Raw genomic sequence first — 27965 nt, forward strand, 5'->3', positions numbered from 1 at the left:
CTTCACGGCTTGCTTTCTTATATAACCCAGGACCACCTGCCTGGGGGATGGCACTGCCCAGAGTGGACTGGACCCTCTCTCATCAATCATTAATCAAGAATATACCCCAAAGACATACCCACAAGGCTACTCTAATAGAGGCAACCCCTCAATTGAGGTTCTTTCTTCCCAGGTGACTCTGGTTTGTCAGGTTGGTAAAAACTAGCAGAGAAAAGAGATAACAAAAAGCGTAGAAACAGCAGAATCCAGGTAAGGGACTGTGAGGCACAAGAAGTAGGGTCAGGGTTTGGCCACCGTCAGCTCTTGTGACCCAATGTGAGAGTGTTTTGTATGGTTAGGCCACGGTACCCAAATACTTTCTCAAACATGAGAGTGCTTTTGGGATGAGATTTACATTTAGATCTGTGGACTTTGAATAAAAAGATTGCTGTCCGTAGTGTTGATGGGCCTCGTCCAATCAGTGGATGGCCCTAGACAAAGTAAAAGGCCACCAATCCCAAAGTAATCATTTGAGTACTTACCTTAGTTTAGCTAGGCCATTATTTTATTTGTGATAAAACAATCTAAGTCTTTAAAAGACCTACCTGGTTAGGTAGCCCATACCTTTAATCCTCTGGTAAGCAGAGGCAGGAAGAGCTCTGTGAGTCCCAGGTCAGTAGGTATGGTCTACATAATTAGTGCCGAGTCCAGCAGGACTATCCAGTGAGACCCTGTGTGAAAAATACAAAAGCGGGCCCACCGCTTCTAGACCAAGAGATAATTCAGATTACTGTCGGACCAAATCTTTAACCTTGCCTTGAGTGTCCATCCTGCCAGCCTCTCCTGTCAGGTTTGATGTCAGACTTGCGAGGCCTCCATAATCACATAAAACAGTATAAAACAATGGTGACCTTTTCCTAGCAGTACACTCAGCTTTTCGGGCCTGTTTCTCTGAGGACCTCTCCAGCGTACAGTCAGTCTCTTGTCAGTTGGTGATGTGGAAGTGATTCCAGAAAGAACCTTGTGACACGAAGTATTTTCACATGCTTCTTGGCAGGTCACCAATGTAATGACAGCCATGGCCCATGCATGGAAGTTTATGTTCCAGTTATGACCCCACCCATTTTCTAGTAAGCGGTTCAGTTAGTGTTGAAGAAGGTTTGGGGTTCATAGATTATTTTGATGATCATTGCAATGGCTTCGTTTCACAGGGGGAAAGAACTTTCTCCCAGGTCTGGTAATACTAACGGCAGGACTTGAGCTGATTCTATGTGACAAACTTAGCGTGATCATGCTGTGTTTTAGGTTCTGATTTTCAGGATGCTATCATTTGATAGCTTCTACCCTACAAGAAGGGGAACATACCTTTGCTTTGTAGAAACCACAGAGTTAGAGAAATGGTGTTGGGAACAGAGTTTAGGGTCGTAGGAGGGTGTGGGTTTCAAAAGTCTTCCAGCTGGCTTGCATGCCGATGGTTCAGGAACCATTCTACTTGGCAAATTTTCCACTGTCTTTTAATTTCTCAGAGGTAACTGCAGTGGGTACAAGAGCCCAGGATCGGAGAACATCCCACGGGGGTCATTGTGCAGCAAAGGCAATCTCCAGAGTTCCTTTTGCACCCTTCCCTCTGCGCCTCCCACCTTTCCCAAGATTATCCCACATTAGTGAGCTAATGTACTCACAGGTGCAATTTAAAAGGATTCCGGCAGGAAAGCAGCGGAAAAAGCCAAGCTGTAATAGCAAAGTGGTAGAGACTGTGACACTGTGTAGGCAGACAGCCTTATGCTTGTCTTTCCAGTCCTAACCCACGGGTCAGCCTACCCTGGGAACAGCTTCACAGGCCCCATCTCAGCCAAGCTTGGGATGATGCAGTTGCCATCTGTCTGTTTTCTGTCAGTGAAACCTACTTTCCTGAAGTGATGCCCAGGGCTAGCAAAGGGAACAGTGTGGAGAAAGGCTGTAGACTTTGTACAGAAAAGGAAGAACCATGTGTTCCAGCTGTGCAGGGATGGGCTCCAGGGCTGGGAGAGCTGTTCTCAAAGGGATGTCTCTTTGCTCTTTGACAGATAAAGACCAACACCTATAGCCACAAACACCAATTCATTCTGGAAAGTCTGAGTGGGCAGGAGACATGTTAGTTTTCCGTGGAAGGGAAGGACTGTTCCTATGGAAACCAGATGATCCTTTGCTGTGATTGGAACCCCAGTGCACTTGCCAGGGAGATTAACTCTGCACATCCATATTGCCAGGCCCAGAAAGCTGCTTGAATCTCTTTCAAGGGAGTGTTCAAATGCTGGTCTACTGAGCTTTCCTACATCTGGGTCTGAGTCTCTGGGGAGGGAGTGAGTCACTTAGAATCTTAAGACCCTGGGGCTTACTTACCTGCAGTGGCTCTCGGACTCCTAGTGCTAAGCAAGCTAAGAAAGGAAGTGTCTATTCTGGCCCACAGTTTGGGGGACACAGTCCATCATGGTGGGGACCGCATGGCAGCAGGAGCGTGAGGCTGCTTGCTGCTCACATTGGAGCTCCTCTTTCCCTTCTTATTCATTGTTTTAGTTAATGTTACCATCGTTCTGATGAAACACCAGGACCAAAAGCAACTCGGGGAGGAAAGGGTTTATTTCACTCACAGTTCCATATAATGGGTTCATCATCAAGAACAAGGAGGGCAGGAACCCAAGCAGGGCAGGGATCTAGGGGTAGGAGGTAATGCAGTGGCCGTGGAAGGATGCTGCTTACTGGCTTGCACGTCACAGATTGGTCATCACTGTATAAGAACGTTCAGTGTGCCTTCTTATAGAATCCAGGACCACCAAAATGGGCCGCCCCACCCTCACCCCCAACCTTATCCCCTCAACAACCACTAATTAAGAAAATGCCCCTCAGACTTGCCCACAGCTGAATCTTAAGGAGACTCCCTGTTTATGAGGCTCCCTCCTTTCTGATGACCCCAGCTTGTGTCAAGCTGACAGGAAACTAGCTAGCACATTCACCATCCCAGGATGCCAGCTCATGGGAGAGCGCTGCCCACCTTCAGCATGGGTCTTCCCATCCCAGTTAATCCTCTCCAGAGACATCTGCATAGAAAAGCACAGAGATGTGTTTCCTGGGGACACCAAATCCAGTCAAGTTGACAATGAGGTTTTTTTTTTGTGTGTGTTTGTTTGTTTGTTTATTTTTTGATGCTGGAGATGAAACCCAGAGCCTCACATATACTTGGCAGGGGCTCTGCCACTGAGCTGCATGCACCCTCAGCCCAGCCCAGTTAACAGAGTTTAAAGTCTGACCCAGAGCCGAGAGTCTTCCCCAATAGCACATATCTAGCATTCTCTTTCCCCAATTGTGTTTTTTATGTTATGTAAGCAGCTGATTAACAAGAAATGTTTTCTTTTCTTTTTTTAAAGATTCATTTATTTATTATATGTGAGTACACTGTAGCTGTCTTCAGGTACACCAGAAGAGGGCATCAGATCTCATTACAGATGGTTGTGAGCCACCATGTGGTTGCTGGGAATTGAACTCAGGACCTCTGGAAGAGCAGTCGGAGCTCTTAACCACTGAGCCATCTCTCCAGCCCCCCTTCCTTCCTTCCTTTCTTTCTTTCCTTCTTCCATTTTTTCTGTTCTGTGGGTGGAATCCAGACTCTGTATATGACAGAACACTGTACCACTCAGCTATGTTCTTAGTTCTTTTAAAACAAACAAAAAAAAAAAAAGCTGAATTTTCTATTAATAAAATCAGTATACAATTTTTCTCTCAACTACTTCTTAAAAATCATAACCCTGCCTCTTCAATACTACTGCTGGTAAATCAGGCCTACTTTCTTCTACTTTTCCCCACTCCACGTCTGCTACGAATACTGTTTCTGAGACAGTATTAGTGTAATTCAGATCTAGGCTGTTGGGTGGTGGAAACTTTGAGTCATCGGACCTAAAGGGAGGCCTTAAGGAGGGGCTCTGGTAGGAGATTACTGGAACTCAGGGTTCTAGTTTCCTCTCTGCTACTATGATAAAAACATTCTGACCAAAGCGGAGTTGATGGCAGGAAAGGGCTGACTTAGGTTACACTTCTGAGTCATGGTTTATCATCGAGAGAAGTCAAGGACCTCAAGGCAGGCCTGTTATGTCACAGAGGGTCATCTCTAACCAGGGAACTCACTCACAGCTGTGGAGGGATGGCAGGGACCATAGAGGGATGATCTATGACTAAAACAGATGAGGTTAATCAACCGGGCACTGAAAACAAAACTGTGGGCCAAAATAAACCCCTTTTCTCTTAGAGTCAATTATTTCAGGCACTCTGTTATGGTAGTGGGAAGCAGACTAACACACAAAACACACTACATGCACACACACACACACACAATATACTTAAGTGTGGAGATGTGGCTCAATGGTTAGAGCACTTGTCCTGCCTGAGCCAGGCTCCGAGTTTGTTTCCCACTACCATAAAAAAAAGAAAGAATATAGAATATATATGTTTCCATTATTTCAATGGTTCGCTTGAATATCAAGTGGACAGGAATGTTTTTAAATATTTATTTTTATTTGTATGTTCATGCATGTGTATGCATGCCACATATGTGTGGGTGCCTGAAAAAGCCAGAAGGGGGCCTGAGTTTCCCTGAAGCTGGAGCTACAGGAGGTCATTGAGCCACATAACAGGTTTTAGGAACCAAACTTGAGTCCTCCTCAAGATAGGAACTGCTCTAAACCTGGAAGCCATCTCTCAGTCTCCCTCCATCCACTTCATGTTTAAGGGTAATTTTTAGAGTGCTTTTAGGCTCACAGCAAACCTGACAGGATGCTGTAAAGATCTCCCATGTTCTCCTCCCCAGATACCAACATCCTACATATGTTCTTACCGATGAACCTACATTGGCACAACGTAAGCAAACAATGGAAAGTGCTTCTTGGTTTGTGTATTTCCCAGGCTTGGACACCTGTATGACGGCACTACCCATCATTATCGCCATAACAGAATATTTTTGCTTCTCTAAAAGTGCACGAGGCTCCACCTATTCATTCCCCTCCCCCTACTAAATGCTTGAAACCCTTTAGTGTGTTTTAGTGAGACTTTTCTGACTGGTTTCTTTCTTTCTTTTTTTAAAGATTTATTTATTTATTATATATAAGTACACTGTAGCTGTCTTCAGACACACCAGAAGAGCGCATCAGATCCCATTAGAGATGGTTGTGGCTTCTTTCACTTAGTAATGTACAATTAAGTTTGCTTCATGGTTTTGATAGTTCGTTTCTTTTTAGCCCTGAATAAAGCTGTTAAATGGTGTACGAGGCTCTGTTTTCTGTGCTAGGGGACCGAATCCAGGTTATCACATGCCTATCTAGTAGTGCTCTACCACTGAGCTACACCTTTAACCCCGATTACATCAGTTACACAAAATTGACAGGTTTTGGTAACCATTTTAACTAAACAAGTTGGCATCATTTAGAGTACCAAGTAACTTAAGGTCTTTCTCTAGAAACGGGCACTGGGTCTTTGGGAGACTGTTAAGGTGCTGGTGATTCTATTTCTCCCTACAGTTGAAAGTCTGTATATAAGTACAGCGGCATTCTAACTCCATACCAAATAGGAAATCTTTATGCCTAATTTCGATGTTGGAATCTGGGTATTTCTGACCAGGAACTCTGCTCCAAACCAGTTTCTACTTTTAGCTCAACCACAGCAAATTTCCTTAAATATCTCTGTGAACCTAGCCCCTCCTACATACCAGCATTGGGTTGGTCAGAATGCTCCCGGGGTTAGTTCAATCCTTGAAAAGTCCCAGAGTTGATTGGCAGAGTAAATAGGAAATCTGTTTGCTTTTCTGATTGGTTGCTTGTAGCCTCGGGTGGGGCATGTGGGCGCGTCTCGCCCAGATGCGGTGAGCTCCCATTGGAAGATGAAACCGGCATTTCTAGAGCTTGGTGCCGTCGCCTAGGTCGCGGGGGGCGGGCCTACTCCCGCCCAGTCTTATTGTTCTTTCCATTGGTCAGATTTCTTGTCACTCAAGAAACTTCGAAGACATTGGCGCAAGAGTTCCCAGGAGAAGGCGAATGATTGGTTGGTTGCTGTTCCCGCCCCCAGCCAGTCGCCATTTTATTGAGGCGAACCGAATCTCTCAAGGCGGCCGCGGTGGAGTAGCGGTTTCCTTAGTGGCTTTGTGAAGGTGTTCACTGCAGAGACTGGTGAGTCGCAGGCTGCAGGGGAGGGACAGCGGGGCTTGTGGCCCGGTTCGTTTCCAGTGTGTCAGTAGGCAAGACACCGGAGAGCGGTGGTGGCGGCGGCCTGCGGAAAGGGGCTGGGTCGGCTGGATTCCCCGCCTCTGTCGGACCGGGCGTCGCGGAACCGGTTGACGTTGGGTGGGCTCTGGGGCGTAGCAGTCTCGCTGTCCGGAGGGAGCGGCCTGGCGTCCCAGGCAGATAGAGACCTTACCGGCCCCAGATTCTCGGCGCGTCTGCTCGACCCTGCGCGCGCTCACCTTGGCTACTGCTGTCGCTCGTGCCCTTGAGGTCTCACTATCATTCTCACTTATGATTTTCCTCGGCGGATATTTGGAAAAGGGCTCTGGGGTTGATGGATCTTACTCCAGAGGGTCTCTCGGCCCACCATGGGGCCTAGAACCTCGGACCTCGGAGCGGGGAGATGAAGGAAAAGCAAGCGGGGCAACCGTGAATGTAGTGTACGGTGACAAGGGGAATCTGGCACTCTGCCTCCAGGGGTCTGGAAGCAGGAGGTTCCTCCCTTTCCTCTTAATGAATGGTCCTTTGAGTTTCCTGGTCTATGACACTTCTCCCTCCACCCCCAGAAACATAAAAGGAATCTAGGAATTTTGAATGCGTCAAGGTACTGGACAATTTTTAGACCATGACAACCTATGAGGAAAGTAGTCATTCTTTCTTTGGTCATTTGGCTCTCATATGTGTACAAGAGAAATGTTCTCCCCCTTGCTCTAGTAGAATGGCGTGGTGTGTACTTGGCCATAGTCCATGATATTAAACTGCTGTAGAAACTGTTGACTTTCAAAGGTGGGACTTCTGGAATCAGCCACCCTCTCCTCTGAGTCACTAGAATCTGAATGAATGGCTGTCTTTTACACACACACACACACACACACACACACACACACACACACACACACGACTAAAGAAAGCTCTCCTTGGTAAACAACTTGAAAAGGAAAACCATAGTTTCTGGAACAGGAATATATTATGGGATTTTGTTTGTTTGTTTGTTTGTTTGAGGGGGCTTTATTCCTTAGCCCTAGAGTACTCACCTTCACCAACAGTCATTGTTGATCAAAGAGTGTACATGGTGTTCACATAGTTCTTCTTTTAAGTCTGAAACATCATGTCATTCAAATAGGCTGATCAGTTAAAACAAATGCCATGAACTTTCTGCAAAGACTCATCTGACTTCATTGCTTTGTCATATAACCTGCCTGGTATTTTGTTGAAAAAAACAAAACAATTGATGTTTAAGCTGCTGGAAGTCCACAGAATACATTCCTTCTAGGGAGTAATGATGGGGAAGGGGCACAGGGAGGATCTGGCCTGCTAATTACCTTTTGCTTGACCTGGAAGTTGACTTTGGCTTAGGACCATTCACAGACCATTATGGTCAACCATATTTGTATCTGTATATAGATTTTAAGAAGATGGTCACCCTCATTGGATGCTGGGTGCTGAAGTAGTCCTTCAATTCTGCCTACTTGGTATCTGCCTTAGCAGAAGTCCCCAACACTTGATATCTTCAATTCTGAAGCATTTAGTCCTTCTCTGGGTGTTGGTATTGCCTGCCAGCCAAGGACAACTAGCTACAGTTTCCTAGGGAGACCAGGGTGTCTGCTTTATACATTTTCAACTCAGGTGTGCTAGAACAACGCAGTTTCATGGCATGGCATTTCCTCCTTGCTTAAGGTGAATAAAGGCTGCCACTGTAGCATAGCATCGAGGCTGTGCTTCCCATATCTCACTTGGATGCTGCAGTGGAAAATACTGTTTTCTAGTAGTGCATCAGAGGATGGCTTAGTGCTGTCTCCTTTTGAAAACAAGACACACTCCTCCTTATCAGCCAAGCTGTACTTAACTTTTACTAGGAACAATTGTGCCGTGTATTTTACATGTGTTACTTTTATATGTGCATCAATGTAGAGTAACCGTTCTACTTGCTTTTTGTTCAGGTTGCAGAATTCAGCTACGATGGGGAACGTTTTTGAAAAGCTGTTTAAAAGCCTATTTGGGAAAAAGGAAATGCGGATTCTCATGGTGGGCTTAGATGCAGCTGGCAAAACGACGATCTTGTACAAACTGAAGCTGGGAGAGATTGTGACAACCATCCCCACCATAGGTATGTCCACGACCATGGCCTTTCTGGTTCATAGTTTAGCATGGTATATTTGATGCATTACTTTTTCAAAGTTTTTGTTCGTGTATGTATGCATCATATGTGTATGTATGCATCATATGTGTATGCATGCCCACACATTTTCTCTATTACTCTCCACCTTACTTTGGAGACAGAGCCTCTTTGCTGAACCCAGAGCCTGTCATTTTGACAAGGCTGTCCGTCTATTAAGCCTGAGGATCTTCCTGATTCCACCCTCTTCTGCAGCACTGGTTTTGGACATGTACCATCAGGCCTATCTTTTGCATGTATGCTGGGGATGTGAACTCAGGTCCTCGTGCTTGATTGGCAAGCACTTTACTGTCTGAATCATTCCTCCAGCCCCTGATGTGCTTCTTATACTGAATGGTTTTTTTTTTTTTTTTTTTTTTGGTTTGTTTGTTTAAAACTTTGATGACTTCAAGAACGTAAACTTTTGAAGCCCAAATGAATTTCTATAAATTTGCTGTTGGGTTGTTTTGTTTTTTTGAGACAGGTCTTGTACTGTAGCCAGGCTGGCTTCGAACTTGTGACAGTCCTTCTGACATCCTCCTGAATGAACTACTGTGCCCAACCATAAGTATTTCTAAGTGCTTCTTAACACCCCTGGCAAGTTTCCTCAGCTTACAGGGGATTTGTGAACAAATTTAGGTTAAGCAAATTTAGTTCTATTTGCTTGACAAAGAGGAAAAGACATAAAGTTAGGATACTAAGGAAGCTCTCCCTTCTCCCTTTCTGTTGGAGTGGAACCTAGTACAAGACCCAGGCCGGATGTAGCACCGCCTTTCTCAACCTCCATTCTGCCTGGCTTCCCTTGAGCATCTGCGCCAAGTGTGCTCCTGGTGTGTAATGGTAGCCTCTGTGTTCTCTTCACCGTGGCTCAAGACAAGAACTTGAGATGGTACCCAACTGAAGGAGTCTAGCAAATCTGTCCTCACTATGAACCAGTGCTAGGTTTGATGGGCTTTTAAAGAGATTTGTAGAAGCAGTTTTGACAGAACTTAATCTTTGCCTTGTGACCTACCTACAAAGCCGAACTCCAGGCTGTTGTGTGCCTTTGGGCACTGTCTGAGTTCTGGCGGCTGAGATGGCTCAACTTTGACCTTTGACACTAGCTTCCGGGGTTGCAGCACTTGAAGAAAGCTGTAAACTAATAGGAATGCTCACATGCACAAATTGAAATATTTTAGCCCCGAATGAAAATAACTTTCCCCATATATAAAATAATATATAGGCAGCAAACAGCTCAGCAGGTAGAGCCTCTTACTGCCAGGCCTGACCATCTGAGTTTGATTCTTGGGATTCCACAAAGTTTCCCTCTGGCCTCAACATGTCGAACAATGCATGCTACCCCCCTCCCCCACACACAAATAAAACAGAAATACATGCTTCTATAAATTTTCATATACAAAAATACACAAGTTTTGAATGTTCTTTTAGTATTGAAATCTTTTGATGGATGTATTTGTAAAATAGTGCTCTTTCCCAGTTTGCTAGCAGCAGTGTGTGTTCTCAGTTTTGGTTGGTTCTCTGGAGTGTTCTCCTGCCTTCTCCCTTTCCCGAGTGGATGCCACCAACCCATTCTTTTGGATCTCGGCTTTATTTCTCAGAGGCTCCTTTCCTTTTCCCTTGCTCTTAAGTTTCCATAGTAACTTGAAGTCCTTAATAACACTCAGAAACATTTGTAGTTTATCGATTGGTCACTGTCTTCTTCCCAACAGAGTAAGTAAGGAACCATGTGTGTCTTGTTCACTGTCCCTAGCATCTGGTTAAATGCCTGGCCATGTTGAGTGTCTAATAAATCTTTGGTGAATGAATTGCATACTGGTGTGATAGTTTGTTGAACTGATGGCCTCCAATGGGTCACGCTCATCAACATCTTTGCCCTTGCACCCCTCCCTTTGCGGTGCTGAACTTGGCCACATGATGTGCTTTGGCTAGTGAAACATCACTGTAACTGAAAGCTGCCACCATGAGTTAAGGAAGCCAGTGCCCCCGGAGGATAGAGACCACTTCACCCGGAAACAGCGGTCTGACCTGCTGGCTCTCTAGGTAAATGCAGATAAAGAGGAGGTGGAGGCCACCAACTGAAGAGGTGCCCTGCAACTTAACTCTTAAGCTGAGGCTAAAAGAATGAGCTGGCCTTCACTAGATTCAAAGGGACAGCAGCAGGACATCATCTAATTTTAATAATTGCTTTAGTATTCCATTTTATGGCTGTGTTTTAAAGTAATATTCATTGACACATGGTTAGGTTATTTGTAGTTATTTATGTGTGTGAGCGCACATGCATTGGAGAGTGTCAAGGCCTGAGTACAGCCTTGGGTGTCATTCTTCAGTTACTACACACACACACACACACACACACACACACACACACACACACACTATTTTTAAGAGAATCTCTCACTGGCATGGAATTCACCTGGTCCTGTCTCTGCCTTTCCAGTTGTAGAATTACAAGCCCTCTAACCACCCCCATCCACCACCTCTCCACCCTCCATTTAGGCCCTCACCGTTGCAAGGCAATCACTTTGCTTCCTGAGCTATATTTCTCCACCCCTTAGTTTTATTTGTTTTGGTTTTTCCTTTTTAAGACACAGTCTTACTGTGTAATCCTATGTAACCTGAAATAGGTGACCTTAAACTGGCAGTAATCCTCCTGCTTCATCCTCTCAAGTGCTAAAATTTCAGGCTTACTGACACCGTGCGAGGTTGTGTGTTTTTGTAAATGTTGTCAAAGTAAATATCTTGCTTTTAAACATTTTTATTTTGTTTTTACCTGTATGGGTATTTATATTTGTATATCACTTGTGTACCTGGTCAGAAGAGGGCATCAGGTCTTGTGGAACTGGAGTTTCAGACAGTTGTGAGCTGCCCTGTGCTCGCTGGGAATTAAACCCAGGCCCTTTGTAGAGCTGCTGTGCTCTAATCACTGAGCATCTCTCCAGCCCTGTCTTTCATGTACTTTTTCGTTGCCTCTCAGTAGTCTCTGGAGGCAAGGGCTTCCTATGAGAGGTGACTATTTAGAGTGTTATACAGGTTGCCAGGCTGTTCTCCAAAAAATGTTATGCCACCAGCGGCGAAGAGTGGAAATCTGCCATCTGTAGGGAGAGAACCCTGACTTCTATTAGGATGTTGGTTATACTAGGTGGATAAGTTAACATGTCTTTCTTTGCTCATCTCTGAGTTGTTTTTTGTTATAATGTTTGTCCCTTACCAATCTGAAGAAGGGCACCTCAGGTCATGGACAACTCTTGACAGGCGCTTTTTTTTTTTTTTTTTTTGTTATATATAACACAAGGGAATTTTAATTAGATAACCAAATTAATTTTTTCCTTCTGAGTGTTTTTTAGTATCTTTAGATAGTTCTTTTTAAGAACATAAAACTATTTGCTAGTATTTTCTTCTACTAACTTTACAAGGTTTACATTTTTCATTAAAAAAAATTAGTGACTGAAGAGATGGCTCAGAAAACAATTAGTAACTGGAGAGAGATGACTGAGAATTTAAAAGAAAGTAATGGTTTTGCATAAGATCCAGGTTCAAGTTCCCAGCACCTACATGATAGCTTATAACCATCTATAATGGAATCCCGTACTGTATTCTGTCCTCTCTGGGTACCAGACACAAATGTGCATACGCATAAAGCAAGAATAACTCAGTTTTTTTTTGAGGAATCCGTAGTTGACCATTGGCTGGGTATTGCACTTAACAGGAGTGGGAGCTGCCTGACAGCATTTACTGACCAGCTTTTCCATGGTAGTGGGAAGTACCTTATTGTATACTGAGTTGTCATTGAGAGGTATCTTTCTGACCACTTCCTGCCATATTCATTTGAACTTTATTCAGGTATTATCAGAATTCATTACTTATTTTCAGGAATGTCCTTGACTTTAGAAGAGCAAATAGGTCATAGAGGGTAAAGATGTGGATTTAAGAGGAGTACATAGGGGGTTGGGGATTTGGCTCAGTGGGGACCCTGGGTTCGGTCCCCAGCTCCGAAAAAAAGAGTAGAAAAGAAAAAAAAAGAGGGGTACATAGGAGTACTGCCCAAGCTGCCCTTGAGCTCTTCTGGTAGTTGAGGGTAGCCCTGAGTTTTGAGTTGCCTTCCCCTGTCTTTAGTGCTGGGATTGCAGGTATCTGCTACCACAGCTAGTGTCATTTGTTATTGAGATGTGAGATATGAAATGTACAGGCTTGCTGGGGACAGGTCGGATGGAGATGTCTCCAACAGATGTTAGCAGACACCATGACCGAGGCAAGTCTTATGAGGACAACATTTAATTGGGGCCAGCTTACAGGTTCAGAGGTTCAGTCCAGTATCATCAAAGCAGGAACATGGTGGCATCCAGGCAGGCATGGTGCAGGAGGAGCTGAGAGTTCTACATCTTCATCTAAAATCTGCTAATAGAATGCTGACTTCGAGGCAGCTAGGACTGGGGTATTAAAGACCACACCCACAGTGATACACCTACTCCAACAAGCCCACACCTCCAAATAGTGCCATTCCCTGGGCGGAACATATACAAACGATCACATCAATGTAAGCAAGTCTTCAGACAGTCTCTGTAGGCTGAACCTAGCGCACAGGTAGAGGAAATTGTTATTACATACTGCTAGACATTCTCCAGTTCTAAAGCGCAGGGTGAGTAGTGTGGGGAAGAAGTAAGAAGATTCTTAGACTGTGTGGTGGGAAGTGGAAACCACCTCCGTGGATGGCCTTTCTTTGTTCACAAGTACCCAGAAGTCTCCTGTTAGAGAAAGCAGAGCCGGGTGGTTGGTGATTAGATGAGTGTTTGGGGTGGGTGATCAGAGCCAGGGTTTGAGACTCCAGGCACAGTGAATGACAGACGGTGAACTTTGTCTTCTATAACTCTGCCTAGAAATTAAAAGTACTATTCAAGTGTTAAGTTATTTTGAGCCATTGAACCAAGGAAAATCATGATGAAGTATTTCTATCTTTCCTTCTTAGGTTTCAACGTGGAGACCGTAGAATATAAAAACATCAGCTTCACAGTCTGGGATGTTGGTGGCCAGGACAAAATCAGACCTTTGTGGCGACATTACTTCCAGAACACTCAAGGTAAAGACTGGGGGTGTGCGTATTGAATGTGTCTAAAGATGGGGACTTGGGATGCCTGCTGGTGCTCTGCTTTTTAGAGTAGCCAGCTGTTCCTGCACGTACTAGACTAGGGAGGTGTCTTTGTAACATGGCTCCCCAACATGTCCCAGAAAAAAAGATTTTGGGTTTTAACTCCTTTTCTTGCAGAAAGGGTAGAGAATGGTCAGCCTAATGAAATTCATCATTCAGTTAATTGAGGGAGGGATGTTCGCTCTTAGATGAAATGCCAGCTTTTGAGGAATTTAAATTTAGCTCCTTTAAATCTGCTGAGAATATCTAAAAATCACATCCATAGCTAAAGAAATGAATAGGGGTGGCTAGAACCCCAACTCTTGTCATCCTGTGTGGCCACAGTGCTGTCCTGCGGGTGCTCTTGCTCCAGGTGTTGAGCAAGCATGGACCCCACTCGGGCCTGCTCTTGTTTCCTTATCAGTGAGCCACTGTTTCCCAGGGCTTTACTTTCAGTAAACGGCGTCTTCCTGGGCCTTGCCAGTCCAAACAGACTGTTCACGTGGATTTCACACCCTGATTCCCACGTAGAATCTTTACCATGTGACACCTATGGGTTACTCATTTTGGAGTCTACTTAGAATATATTCACTTTTGAGGATTCTGAAGCTGGTGGAGTTTTTGTTGTATGTGTTAGTAAAGACAGCATTTATCAGTCTTGAGGATAAAGCCCTAGTTGATTGCCCCTTTATATCTCAACAGTGTTCTTTTAGCTGTTATACTTGACACATAAATCTATTTGTAGTTGTTTTTTAAACTTGTATATATTAGAATACCTTTCTTCAAAATAGGGTGGTTTTAAAAAAAGTTTTCCTTGTTTTGAGACAAGACCTCATATGTTAGCCCAGGATGTACTGGAATTTCAAGCATAGTTAGCCTCCTGGTGTTTGCATTACATCATTCTGTGTGTGTCACCACACCCAGCTAGGCAGATTGAGCCTAGTTTATGTGAGGCAAGCATCTGCCAAGTCCTAAATGCCTTCCTTAGTGGGAAATAAAAATATACAAAGGGAGAGGTGACTCTGTGATGAGCCCACTGTTCCCATCACTCTGTCGCGTTCATTAACACTTCCCATCGAAGATGTGCTGCCTTTGACTCACGAGTTCCTTCAGGGTTCATTTCCCACTGATAAGGTCTCTTACTAATTATTTTTAAAAACACAATCTCCATGTAATTATATCACTTCCAAGAGTAACAATTCTATATAGATCAAACTGTCCTGGAACTCACAGAGATCCTACTACCTCTGTCTCTCAAGTGCTGCCTGCCATTGGAGGTGAGTGCCACCACACCTGGCTTTGTTCTGCTGAATAATACTGTCACTTGGAACTGTCACAGCCAGAGTCTCATGTGGCCCAAGCTTCCTTTAACCTCATGTGGCCCAAGCTGACCTTGAACTTGTGATCTTCTTGCCCATTTGCTGGGGTTACACCACCATGTATGCATGCATGGCATGTCTCTGTGTGTGTGTGATGTGTGTGTGTGTGTGTGTGTGTGTGTGAGAGAGAGAGAGAGAGAGAGAGAGAGAGAGAGAGAGAGAGAGAGAGAGAGATTGGAGTCTGACTGTGCTGCCCATACTGGTCTCTTTCCAACTCCTAGACTCAGGTGGTCTTCCGTAGTGTTGGGATTCCAGATATCCTGCACCAGGCCTGGCTGGTTCATTTGTGATGGACACTTGGGTTGCTTCCACCTTTGCTGTTGTAAACAGTGCTGCTCTGACCGTTCTGCAGGTACTGGAGGTCTTCCTCTGCCTCCAGAGTGCTAGAATTCAAGTCTGTAGTTCACAGTTCAGTTATTTTGATTAACCTATGAGCAGAATGACTAGGTGAAAGGGTTTTCTATTGCTGTTTGTTGTTTTGTACTTGTATTCTGTTGTTGTCATCGTGTGTGTGTGTGTGTGTGTGTGTGTGTGTGTGTGTGTGTGTGTGTGTGTGTGTTTGCATGTGTTTGTTTACTTGGAATGCATATGGCGCTGGTTTTAACCCCTAACATCAATACCACAAGGGAAAACAATAAAGAGCTCCAGACCAGCTTGGGTTAGGCAGGACTTCTCTCACATTTAACACAGTTTAAAGAAACCACCATTTTGTGACTCCTTACAGATTAACAGATTACTCATAAAAATATACTGTCATTTTAATATTATAAAAGAAACCAAAACAAAACAAAAAACAACTTTGGGGACTGGAGTTATTGCACAGTGGTTAAGAGCACTGAGTCCTCCACTGTGGTTAGGACAAAACGGCAACCAACAGATTGGGAAAAGATCTTTACCAATCCTACAACAGATATAGGCCTTATATCCAAAATATACAAAGAACTCAAGAAGTTAGACCGCAGGGAAACAAATAACCCTATTAAAAAATGGGGTTCAGAGCTAAACAAAGAATTCACAGCTGAGGAATGCCGAATGGCTGAGAAACACCTAAAGAAATGTTCAACATCTTTAGTCATAAGGGAAATGCAAATCAAAACAACCCTGAGATTTCACCTCACACCAGTGAGAATGGCTAAGATCAAAAACTCAGGGGACAACAGATGCTGGCGAGGATGTGGAGGAAGAGGAACACTCCTCCATTGTTGGTGGGATTGCAAACTGGTACAACCATTCTGGAAATCAGTCTGGAGAATCCTCAGAAAATTGGACATTGAACTGCCTGAGGATCCAGCTATACCTCTCTTGGGCATATACCCAAAAGATGCCCCAACATATAAAAAAGACACGTGCTCCACTATGTTCATTGCAGCCTTATTTATAATAGCCAGAAGCTGGAAAGAACCCAGATGCCCTTCAACAGAGGAATGGATACAGAAAATGTGGTACATCTACACAATGGAATATTACTCAGCTATCAAAAACAACGACTTTATGAAATTCGTAGGCAAATGGTTGGAACTGGAAAACATCATCCTGAGTGAGCTAACCCAATCACAGAAAGACATACATGGTATGCACTCATTGATAAGTGGCTATTAGCCCAAATGCTTGAATTACCCTAGATGCCTAGAACAAATGAAACTCAAGACGGATGATCAAAATGTGAATGCTTCACTCCTTCTTTAAAAGGGGAACAAGAATACCCTTGGCAAGGAAGAGAGAGGCAAAGATTAAAACAGAGACTGAAGGAACACCCATTCAGAGTCTGCCCCACATGTGGCCCATACATATATAGCCACCCAATTAGGCAAGATGGATGAAGCAAAGAAGTGCAGACCGACAGGAGCCGGATGTAGATCGCTCCTGAGAGACACAGCCAGAATACAGCAAATACAGAGGCGAATGCCAGCAGCAAACCACTGAACTGAGAATAGGACCCCCGTTGAAGGAATCAGAGAAAGAACTGGAAGAGCTTGAAGGGGCTCGAGACCCCATATGTACAACAATGCCAAGCAACCAGAGCTTCCAGGGACTAAGCCCCTACCCAAAGACTATACATGGACTGACCCTGGACTCTGACCCCATAGGTAGCAATGAATATCCTAGTAAGAGCACCAGTGGAAGGGGAAGCCCTGGGTCCTGCTAAGACTGAACCCCCAGTGAACTAGACTGGTGGGGGGAGGGCGGCAATGGGGGGAGGGTTGGGAGGGGAACACCCGTAAGGAAGGGGAGGGGGAAGGGGGATGGGGGATGTTTGCCCGGATACCGGGAAAGGGAATAACACTCGAAATGTATATAAGAAATACTCAAGTTAATAATTAAAAAAAAAAAAAAAAAAAAAAAAAGCACTGAGTCCTCTTCCAAAGTTTCTGAGTTCAGGTCCCAGTACCCACATGGTGGCTCACAACCCTCTGTAATGGGATCTAATGCCCTCTTCTGATGCATCTGAAGACAGCGACAGTGTACTCACATACATAAATAAATCTTAATAAAACAACCCTCCCCACTATTTTATAATGACACGCACTTGTTATAGGTAGTCCAGGCTCACTTAAAACTCAGGATCTTCCCATGGCAGCACCCTACCTGAATTAGCCAGTTTTGCCCTGTTTATTTCTGCTGCAGGATTAAACCCAGGACCTCAAGCATGCTAGGTAAGCACTCGGCCACAGAGCCTCTAAACACATGTAAACTACTTTTGAGCTTACAGGGCATTGGTATTAAATACATTCACAAAGATGTACAATCATAACTGTTGCCCATCTTCAAAAGCCATCTCTCCTTGTACAACTGACATCCAGTGCCCATTAATTGGGCCATCTCCCACCTTGAGCTCCTGGCAGCCACTTTTTTTTTTGGGCATTTTTTAAATTTACATTTCAAATATTATCCCTTTCCCCGGTTTCCCCTCCAGAAACGGGCTATCTCCCTCTGCTTCTATGAAGGTGCTCTCCACCCACCTGTCTACTTCCTCCCTCCTCCTGGGCCCTGACATTCACTTACACTGGGGCATTGAGCCTTCACAGGACCAAGGGCCTCTCTTCCCATTGATGCCCGACACGGTCATCCTCTGCTACATATGCGGCTGGAGCCATAGGTCCCTCCATGTGTACTCTTGGGATGGTGGTTTAGTCCCTAGGAGCTCTGTGAGCTCTTGGGGGGGGGGGTGTCTGGTTGGTTGATATTGTTGTTCTTATGGGGTTGTAAACCCCTTCAGCTTCTTCAGTCCTTTCTTTAACTCCTCCATTGGGGACACTGTTCTGAGTTCAATGGTTGTCTGCGAGCATCCACCTCTGTATTTGTCAGGCTCTGGTAGAGTCCCTCAGGAGACAGCTACATCAGGCTCCTGTCAGCACACACTTCTTGGCATTCGAAACATCTGGATTTGGTAGCTGTATATGTGGATTTCCAGGTGGATCAGTCTCTGGATGGCCTTTTCTTCAGTTTCTGCTCCACAATTTGTCTTTGTATTTCTTCCTGTGAGTATTTTTGTTCCCCCTTCTAAGAAGGACTGAAGTATCCACACTTTGGTCTTAATTCCTCTTGAGCTTCATGTGGTCTGTAAATTGCATCTTGGGTAATCCGAGCTTTTGGGCTAATATCCACTTATCATCAGTAAGTGCATACCATATGTGTTCTCTTGTGATTGGGTTACCTCATTCAGGATGATATTTTTTTTTTCGGAGCTGGGGACCGAACCCAGGGCCTTGCGCTTGCTAGGCAAGCGCTCTACCACTGAGCTAAATCCCCAACCCCAGGATGATATTTTCTAGTTCCATCCATTTGCTTAAGAATTTCACTAAGTCGTTTTTAATAGCTGAGTAGTACCACATTTTCTGTATCCATTCCTCTGTTGAAGGACATCTGGGTTCTTTCCAGCCTCTGGCTATTATAAATAACATAGTGGAGTATGTGTCCTTGTTATATGTTGGAGCCTTTGTTGGGTATATGCCCAGGAGTGGTATAGCTGGGTCCTCAGGTAGTATATGTCCAATTTTCTGAGGAACCTCCAGACTGATTTCCAGAGAGGTTGTACCAGGTTGCAATCCCACCAACAATGGAGGAGTGTTCCTCTTTCTCCACATTCTTGTCAGCATCCCCTGTCACCCGAGTTTCTGATCTTAACCATTCTCACTGGTGTGAGGTGGAATCTCAGGGTTGTTTTGATTTGCATTTCCCTGATGACTAAGTTGTTGAAAATTTCTTTAGGTGCTTCCCAACCATTCGATATTCCTCAGTTGATAGTTCTTTGTGTAGCTCTGTACCCCATTTTTTAATAGGGTTATTTGATTCTCTGGAGTCTAACTTCTTGAGTTCTTTGTATATATTGGATAGTAGCCATCTATCAAATGTAGGATTGGTAAAGATCTGTTCCCAGCCACTGGGTTTTCATACTCTGAAGCCAGTGTATTCAATGGTGTCAGCCTAACTTCCCCAGATGATTAGCCCTAACAATCTTTTACCACGTGATTCTAGTGCACTTTGAAGGATTAGGTGTCACAGAATGATGGTTTCTTTAAATTGTGTTAAATGTGAGAGAGGGCCCTGCCTAATCCAAGCTGGCCTGGAATGCTATTCTTTTTCCTTGTGTGTTAAGGGTTGGACCCAGGGCGTTAAGCATGCTAAGCCAGCAAGCACATTGGGCCACTCCCCCAGCCCCTTCTTACTCTTCCTCTAGTTGTCTGCCGAAATCCTTTTAAGTAAGGAATTTTCTGAAATGATTCTATACAAAGAAGCCAGGAAAAATACTTCAGTCTTCATTTTCAGAGAAACCGCATCACTTTCATGGTGATGCGTAGATTTTTACATTGTGGTTTAGTGTATTGCAAATAGGATACATTTTTTATGCTCACTAGAGTGTGTATTTGTCTTGGACTGGTGTGTGGCAGTTTGGCCACTTTGCACGTTTTATCTGTAATAAACTAGAACAGCGGGGTTGAACAACAGCTGCTAAGAAATCCTGGAAAAGTTAAGTCATTTCTTCTGCCCCCATTTCCTCATCTTAAAACAAGGATAAAGCCTACTTCCCAAATCCTGGATTGAAACGAGATTAATTTTGTAAACTGCTCAGTTGTGTGGCCAAGGCAGAAGCACTCAGAACTCCAGACAGCCATTATTCTCTGGCCACATTTCGTTTCTATCCTATTCAGTTTAAGCATCAAGCTGGGCTGGATTCTGTCTTCAGTCTTCTGTTTGTAGCAAGCCTGCTTTTACAGAATTCTGGTAACTGTTGCTTTGATGGCAGGAAGTAGCTGTGTTCTGGGAACAGGGGTGGTAGTTTGGGCTCTTTATGAAATAGGGAGTGGGAACTGTGGGCTCCGTGGACTGACACTCTTTGCCTGGGCCAGTGTCTCATCTGCAAGGAGTCTTGGATGCTCCTCTGTTTTGTCTGCCAACTTCCCAAAGGTCAGGCTGTCTTTTAATTTAAATTTTTTTCATCAGTATGTTGTGTGACAGACCTTAATGAACGCCTGTAATTCTCCATTAAGACATCGAAAGCTGGACCTGGTGCTACAGGTCTGAAGTACTCAGAATGCCAAGGGAGAATCACAATTCAAGGTCTGCCTGGGCTGCTGAATAAATTCAAGACTAGTCTTGTCAACTTCGTGAGATGTTTCAAAACAAAAAACAAAAAAATTTTAAAAACCCTGAGGATGTAGCTCAGAGCTAGAATGCTTTGTCAGTGTGCTGGAGGTCCTAGTGTCTCCCAGTCCCATGCTGACTTACCTGTATAGACTAGAATTTAGACTATCTGATTTCCTGACTGATAACTGTACAGTGCATAAAATGGCTCTCTAGTTCTCACATGGACTTTTCTCTTTGCTTTGTGGGTTCAATTTTTTTGTAGGAATGGTGGCAGTTTGAAACAGGGTCTCTGTAGCTCTGGCTGTCCTGGAACTCAATCTGTAGACCAAGTTGTCCTTGAACTCAGAAATATACCTGCCTCTGCCTCCCAAGTGCTAGGGAGACATTATTCCCTGGTCACATTCATTTAATTATTGAATGGCAGTTTATCAGTATCAAAAGAAAAGAGAAAAAGATACAAAGAAAAATGTTTTATTTCTGTTTACCTCCCACACACAACCACATTTATTTCTTTTGTTTATATATACTTTTTTCTACAAATATAGCTAATATGATAAATATAATTACATATAATATATATACTATACACTATACTTTTGCATAATATATTATATTTACCATATATAATATATATGATATACTATATATATTATAAAATAATATAATACATATATTCCCCTTACTTTCCTCCCTTTTTTGCAGGGTGAGGAGCAAGACTGAAATCAAACCTAGAACCTTCCATATACTAGTCAAGTATTCTTCTACAGGGTCTTGTTATGTAGGTTGGGCTTGCCTGGAATCATGGTCCTCCAGCTATATATGGCTCCTCTACAAACTCTTCTTAAAGTACCTATTTTGGCTCTTGATTTCAGAGGACTCCATCCATGGCTGCTTGGGTTTCATTTGTATGAACAACATCACATTGATGGGTGTGTACAGTAAAGGACAAAGTTTTACTTGTGTTAGGAGTGGCAAAGTGAGAACAGTCATTGTGCTCTGTGGGTTTTGCACTGTCAGCTAAGGTTCTGCTTGAATTTCTACATCAGCTGGCATACTTAGTCAGAATTGGAGTCTAGGACTTTGGGTAGCATACCAAACCTGTGTGGGTAGGGGCTTGAGTTTTCCCTTTTTAATCTGATATGATATATGAGACACAGCTTTGACTCACATGAAAACTCTAAGCATGTCAGAAGCCTTGAGAGCTCTGGTCTGCTGGGTAGACTGCCTGCAGGGCCTGGGACACACAGAGGCATGGGCAGAGAGCCAGGCCCAGTTTTCTCCCTTGGACAGATGTGAAATATCTGTCATCTGACCCTACTTCCTTCTCTCTACCAGATCCTCTCTCCCTGTGAAAAGTGCCCTAAGTGGGTACAAATACCTCTAGCAGTGTTCTCTTGGCAGCTCACTTTATCTTTAGGCCCTCTGCCTCTGCCCTGTGGACTTCCTGTGGCATTTTTCTGCTTGTCTTCTGTCTCCTCATTGAGCTCTCTGAGGCACCTTGACCCAGTTGATGGCTCTCCTGATATCTGCAGAGAGCGATCAGTCTCTGACGAAAAAGTGTTTTCTTCCACGCAGTTTCCCCAGTTGAATCACTTGACTTGGCGTCTGATACCTCTAGCTCTTTGAGACCTCCAGTGTGCCTGCGACTTAAGAGTGTTAGGAGCCAATACTGTAATATTCCCACCATGTCCAGAAGAATCTGCGTGTTTTCACTCCTATCCCAGAAACAGAGTAGTGGTCACTACTGGTAGTCAGTCTAGGATCCAGTAAGTTCTTGGACAGCTGGATCACATTTTTGTCTTTTTTTTTTTTTTTTTTTTTTTTTTTTTTGGTTCTTTTTTTCGGAGCTGGGGACCGAACCCAGGGCCTTGCGCTTCCTAGGTAAGCGCTCTACCACTGAGCTAAATCCCCAGCCCCCACATTTTTGTCTTAAAGGCTTTGCTTTTATTCAAACATCAGCTTGTTGCTATTATCGTCGTGTGGAATACTGACTGAGTCTCTGCTCACCCCTACAGATTCTTGCTGCCTTACTGCTTCCTCCAGCAGGATGACAAGTCTACACAGGTTTTAGCCCTTCCTTTAGGTGTAATGTGGTGCCTTCTTCAGCCTGCCCTGGCTTTCTCTCCTCCCAGGATTTCTCTGCTGATCCAGTGGGAGCTGCAAGGCCGACACCCACTACCCTGAGCTGGGCTGCCTTGCACAGTTTAGAATCTTACTTTGATTATTTAAGGACACAATTTGATGACGACTTCTGTCATCAGCTATAGCGGGATTGGAGTCTTCCAGCCACCCTTACTTCCTGCTAGATGGTTATAATTTTGCAATTTTCACTCCACTAGCAGGTTTAATAGCTTATGGGGATGAATCACAGGACTCAGGACAGACTATACTTGAAATTACAGTTTTATTGCAGCAAAAGCACACAAATGCAGCAGTGAACAGGAAATACCCTAGAGGGTGCCTGCCAGCCAGAGCTTCTGTTGTCCACTGCCCCAGAATTCAGAGAGCAGTCCTTTTCTGCTAACACTTGACTGTGAGGTAGTAAACAGCGCTGCCCCCAGGGAAACTTATGTGAGCTCCTCAGAGCATTGTTTTTATTGGGGCTTCATTACAGAGGCACATGGAATGTGCCAGAGTCAAACCACAGCCTCCCTCCTTTACCAGAGGCAGTCTTACTTGCATAAGTGAATAGCTGGTGGGCTCCCCACCATCAAAGACTCTCCTCCCATTGAAAGTTCTGTCAACCAAAGAGCAGCCAAAGTCTTTACTGTGGGTGTCCATAGACTCTCTTGACATTCTCACAAATGGGACCTAAAAATGTTGAGAGGCTTTATAACTTTCAGGTGCCTGGGATATGTACGGCTTTCATATGGCTTGGAACATCCAGTGGCATCCAACACTGTTTGCCTGGGAGCTGGCAACTTGACTGCTCGTTTCTGTGTTGACTGACCTTCCTTCAGCCTTTTCCTTCTAGTCCTGACTCCTGCTTTCCTGGGACACTTCCAAGAAAGCACACCCCTTCCTAGCCTTCAGTTCACTCTGTTTTAGGGATCATCCTTAAAGACTGCCATTGTAGACACAGTGTTCTTCCAAAATCCCTTTTCCCCCTCTTAGATGGAATTTAGTGACTAATTACTAACCCTAACTTTTCTTTGTTCCTTCTGGTTAATCTGGTGAAGGTGGAGATCTTTCTGAACAAGATAGATAGGATGAATGCACAGTAAGCTTCCTTGCTTTGGAGATTTACAGACTTTTTAAGAAGAAAAAAAAAGGAAAATGGAAATGGTAAAAAAAGAAAAGAAAAAAAAAGGAGACAGAGTCTTATTATGTATTAATAACTCAGCCTGACCTTGAACTTGTAGGTGATACTTCTGCCTCAGCCTCCAGAGTGTTGGGATTAAAGCCTGCACCATCTTCTTGTTGCCTGCCTTGTGTGAGCAGGAACAGCCATGTGGATATGTAAACGGTGCTCTCTCCAGGGCCATGCTGCTAACAAGCTTGGGGTTTCTTCTCAGGTCTGATATTCGTGGTTGATAGTAACGACAGAGAGCGGGTCAATGAGGCCCGGGAAGAACTGACCAGAATGCTAGCAGAAGATGAGCTCAGAGACGCAGTCTTATTGGTGTTTGTAAACAAACAGGTATGTGCTTGCTGGCTTTCTGAACACTGAGACTGAAATTTACTGCCAGATGGCTCACTTAAATATATAGATACCTAAATTAGATGTCTGCCTCCTCCATCTCCTCTTTAGAATGTCACTCACTCCATAAATACTAATGGGGCATCTGCTAAGTGCCAGGCTCGGCTGCAGGTATTGGGTACTTAGCAATGAACAAGACACAGCGTCCCTGCATTTGTGTTTGCTCTGTAGTGGGAGGAGAGGCAGTGTGCCGAGACATTTAGTGTGTCTATGTCTGGTGGTAAGTGTTGTGGAGGAAGGGAGTGCAGAATGGCTGTGGGAAGTGCTGGGCGTGACTTACATCTGAGCCAGGAGGGAGGGGGAGGGGAGCCACAGGTTGGAGAAGCAAAATGAGGGGTGGACACAGGGAAGATTGGATTCTCTGGGGCTTGTTGTTGGGGAGGAAGAAACTCATCTAGAAAGGAAAAAATGTGGGGGCAAGGCTGGTGCAGAACTTCCGAGCCTCTGGATCTCAGCTGCACCAAACCAAAGAGGAGCTGGAGTGGGGCTCTGGGGAGACCTCTGTTCACGGGGCTGTGGGTCCCCTTCCTGCATCCCATATGCAGCTGAGATTATAATGACAGCGCTGCGGCCAGTTTGTCACTTCAGACTTGCCGAAGCCATCTCTTGTCACTTCCTCTCCATAAACATGACTTCCTGTGGGGGCTGGATTATGATTAACTCACCTGTTACTTCGTGGTGCTGTGGGATGCCAGGCAGCTTCACTGGACAGAACATGCTTTAAACAAGAAAATAATAGTTTGTTTTTAATGATAAAAGCAGAGCAAGTAAAATGAAACATCTTTCCTGTGTACACATGAGCGTGTGAAGAGGCCTTGGGATTATATGCCTGGGAGAGGGGCAGCTTTCTCACACTGTGACTTAGGACGGCGGCTGTCCAAAAACCAGTACTCCATTTAAAGAAAGCTAGTGTTACATTCTGAATGCTACCTTCGATTCCTTTAGCTTTGATTATCAGATAAAAGTCAGATTTCTTATATCTCTTTCCAGAGACAAGACTTTGTATGCCTCTATAAGGAATTGTATGATCGTAGACCTATTTAAATTCCAGAGATTATGGTGTGCATTGTTTTGTAGCCTATATTTTTTAAAAAAGGTTTGTTTATTTATTTATGTATTCCATATTAGTATACTGTCGCTGTCTTCAGACACACCAGAAGAGGGCATCAGATTTCATTACAGATGGTTGTAAGCCACCATGTGGTTGCTGGGATTTGAACTCAGGACCTCTGGAAGAGCAGTCAGTGCTCTTAACCACTGAGCCATCTCTCCAACTCTGTAGCCTATATTCTTACTTAGCATCTATTTGACATTCTTCCATATCAGTACATCTCGGTCTTCCCTCGATGCTAATATGTTTTAGTTTAGTTTTAGCTCACTGTGTACCCAAGTGTGGGTCAGAGAAAAGAGATAGATTCCTGCTTTACATTCTAGTTAAAAGAGACATGTCGTACTGTCAGTTCCCACACAGAGTAAGTAGCTTTTATCAAATGATGAAGAGGGTCAGTTAGAAGAGGTGCCAAGGGGCTGGGGATTTAGCTCAGTGGTAGAGTGCTTACCTAGGAAGCACAAGGCCCTGGGTTTGGTCCCCAGCTCCGAAAAAAAGAACCAAAAAAAAAAAAAAAAAAAAAAAAGAAGAGGTGCCAAGGCCTGACAGGTAACAGTGGTGGCTTTGGCTCTTCTCTGGGAGAAGGGAGAGGTTTTGGTAGGAGGATGTGATCTGAAAATAGATCTTAGAGGCAAGCATAGAAGCAGGGTGACCAGTGAGGAACTGTGGTGGGGTCAGATCAGGGTGGCAGCAGGAAAGATGGCGAGAGATGGTCAGATTCAGAGTAAATTCTGATGGTAGGACCATTGGGATTTCCTATTGTATGGACTGAGGAAGAAAAAGCTAAAGTTTTAGGCCTGAGCAACTGAAATAGGGCTGGGGTATGTTTTAGAGGAAGATCCTGTTGTATTTCATGAATGCAGATTGGTAAACTGTTTGCTTGTTTTCTTTAAGGATCTTCCTAATGCTATGAACGCAGCAGAGATCACAGACAAGCTTGGCTTACATTCACTTCGCCAGAGAAACTGGTACATTCAGGCTACCTGTGCGACCAGTGGAGATGGGCTTTACGAAGGCCTGGACTGGCTCTCCAACCAACTCAAGAACCAGAAGTGATCAGAAGCAGCCCATTCCCCATGCCTTGTGGCAAAGGCAGCTGGCCTTTCCCGTGTGCATGTGAGTGCGTGAGGAGCCATGTGGCCGTGTGGCTGGGAGTGGGGCAGCTTTCTCACACCGTGCCTTATCCACGCTATACGAACACCAGTACTCCATTTTAAGAAAACCAGTGTTACATTTGGAATGCTACCGTCCATTTCACGAGCTTTGATGGTCTTTTCGCTGAGGCCTCCCCGGTGTGATAGCCAGAATATCTCTAGGCTGGAAAAGAAGAGAGCTGGAGGCAGGCAGGTCCCGTTGTTGCCATCCTGGGTTTGGCCTCTCCACACACTCGGAATCCCGTTGGACTTTGGTGTCCTTTTACAAAAAGAAAGGAAGGGCTGCCATTCTTTCCATTGTGCCAAAGCTAGCAGCTCACTTGTAGTGCTTTAAAGCTGTCAAGAAGAAGGATACGTTATTACCACAGTGTGAGAGGTTCAGAGGGGAATACTTCCCCAGAGTTCTGTTAGTTCAAACTGACGCATTTAGCTGTTTTAGTCCAAGGAATCAGTGACCTTTTTCATTAGAGTATCAAGACTGTAACACTAGAGAAGTTTCCAGCCTGTCCCATACTTGCCAAACGGAAACTCTGTGGGCTGCTGGCCCAACAGGAGGCCAGAACTCTTCCCCTAAGCCTCCTGGTCCACAGCGGAGTAAAGGTTGTGGGGAGTGAAGTGAGGTAGCTCTTGTGTTCTGGCATCACGTCTCAGTCCCCTGAGGCTGCTGCTCCCACTTCTCTGCTCTGTGCTGAGTGTTCTTCACATGCAGCAGACAGTGCTCCTGGTGGAGTTGTCACTGTGTCCCCTTGTCCTGGTCTACTGTGGGCTTTTGATTAGTATCTGTTTCCAGAACCGCACACCCGTGAGTTCTGAGTGTGTGTGAGAAAGTCAGGAGGTTAATTTAGAAGATGAAGGTCCCAGTGGCCCCCATACTCCCTGGGTTGGTGCTAAACTTTGCTCTGAGAAGCGCCTTTTCTTCAGACTGCTCTCACTCTCCCTCATCAATGGCAGTGGCATCTGAAGAGCAGCTTGGATATGTGTGCTGTGTCGTCCTGCAGATAGTTGATAGGAAGGCCCAGAGAGGAGCTGGCTTCAGCCCTAAGCCCTTCTGGCCACATAGCTCTGGGCCACATTTGTACCTAAGCCCCTTTACTGCTTAATGTTTTAAAACTCCTTTCAGAAAAAAATTAACCCCTGCTACAGAAGGGGGAATGCAAACTGAACTTCAAATAAATCTTGTTCATTGGTAACAAAGTTAAGCTAGGAAAAAAAATTCCATGCCATTGTAAATGTGAGCTGTGATGTTTTTCTTTAAAATATCTTGAATGTTCATTGCAATACTGGTGACTGAGTCCAGATGTGATTTTTAACGTCAGATGAATTCCTGAGAAATGTTTAAGTTGTACACCTCCCATTGGCTGGGAGCCTCTTGCCCTTTGTAATTATGCTTAGTGTGCCTGGCCTGGTGCTAGGCTGCAGTAAACCTGGTGACTGGTTAGATAATAAAGAACTTACTTGGGAAGTAGGAGACATGGTCATGTACTCCTGGATGTCTGAGCTGGCTCAAGTCTCTTTCCCCTTATTTCTCACTTTCTTCTAA

At 44.5% G+C, this 27965-nt stretch overlaps 1 protein-coding gene and 1 long non-coding RNA gene across 3 annotated transcripts; one reads left to right on the forward strand and one right to left on the reverse strand.

Moving 5' to 3' along the window:
* Positions 1–3121: 3121 nt before the first annotated feature.
* LOC134480720 (uncharacterized) lies at positions 3122–5850 on the reverse strand. The gene is made up of 2 exons (XR_010055461.1): positions 5711–5850; positions 3122–3667 (listed from the first exon to the last, which is right to left on the reverse strand). It is a non-coding gene; the product is annotated as an uncharacterized LOC134480720 (long non-coding RNA).
* A 255-nt stretch (positions 5851–6105) lies between these two features.
* Positions 6106–27907, forward strand: Arf2 (ADP-ribosylation factor 2). Of its 2 annotated transcripts, none has more exons than NM_024150.3 (5): positions 6106–6167; positions 8162–8328; positions 13340–13450; positions 23979–24103; positions 26166–27887. In NM_024150.3, the coding sequence occupies exons 2-5, from the start codon at positions 8181–8183 to the stop codon at positions 26325–26327; spliced, it is 546 nt and encodes a 181-aa protein (NP_077064.1). In that variant the 5' UTR covers positions 6106–6167; positions 8162–8180; the 3' UTR covers positions 26328–27887. The 2 variants fall into 2 exon arrangements, with proteins under 2 accessions (NP_077064.1, XP_038942837.1); XM_039086909.2 differs by lacking the exon at positions 6106–6167 and adding an exon at positions 6356–6491 and having other exon boundaries at positions 26166–27907.
* Positions 27908–27965: the final 58 nt, after the last annotated feature.

This window comes from Rattus norvegicus, chromosome 10 (assembly GCF_036323735.1).
Source record: "Rattus norvegicus strain BN/NHsdMcwi chromosome 10, GRCr8, whole genome shotgun sequence".
Lineage (NCBI taxonomy): Eukaryota > Metazoa > Chordata > Mammalia > Rodentia > Muridae > Rattus > Rattus norvegicus.

Excerpts from the sequence above, each read along its gene's own strand:
- Arf2 (NM_024150.3), top strand. The coding sequence starts at position 8,181 with ATGGGGAACGTTTTTGAAAAGCTGTTTAAAAGCCTATTTGGGAAAAAG. Across the intron at positions 13,451-23,978 it reads TTACTTCCAGAACACTCAAG|GTCTGATATTCGTGGTTGAT; the intron begins GTAAAGACTGGG and ends GTTTCTTCTCAG. Across the intron at positions 24,104-26,165 it reads TGGTGTTTGTAAACAAACAG|GATCTTCCTAATGCTATGAA; the intron begins GTATGTGCTTGC and ends GTTTTCTTTAAG.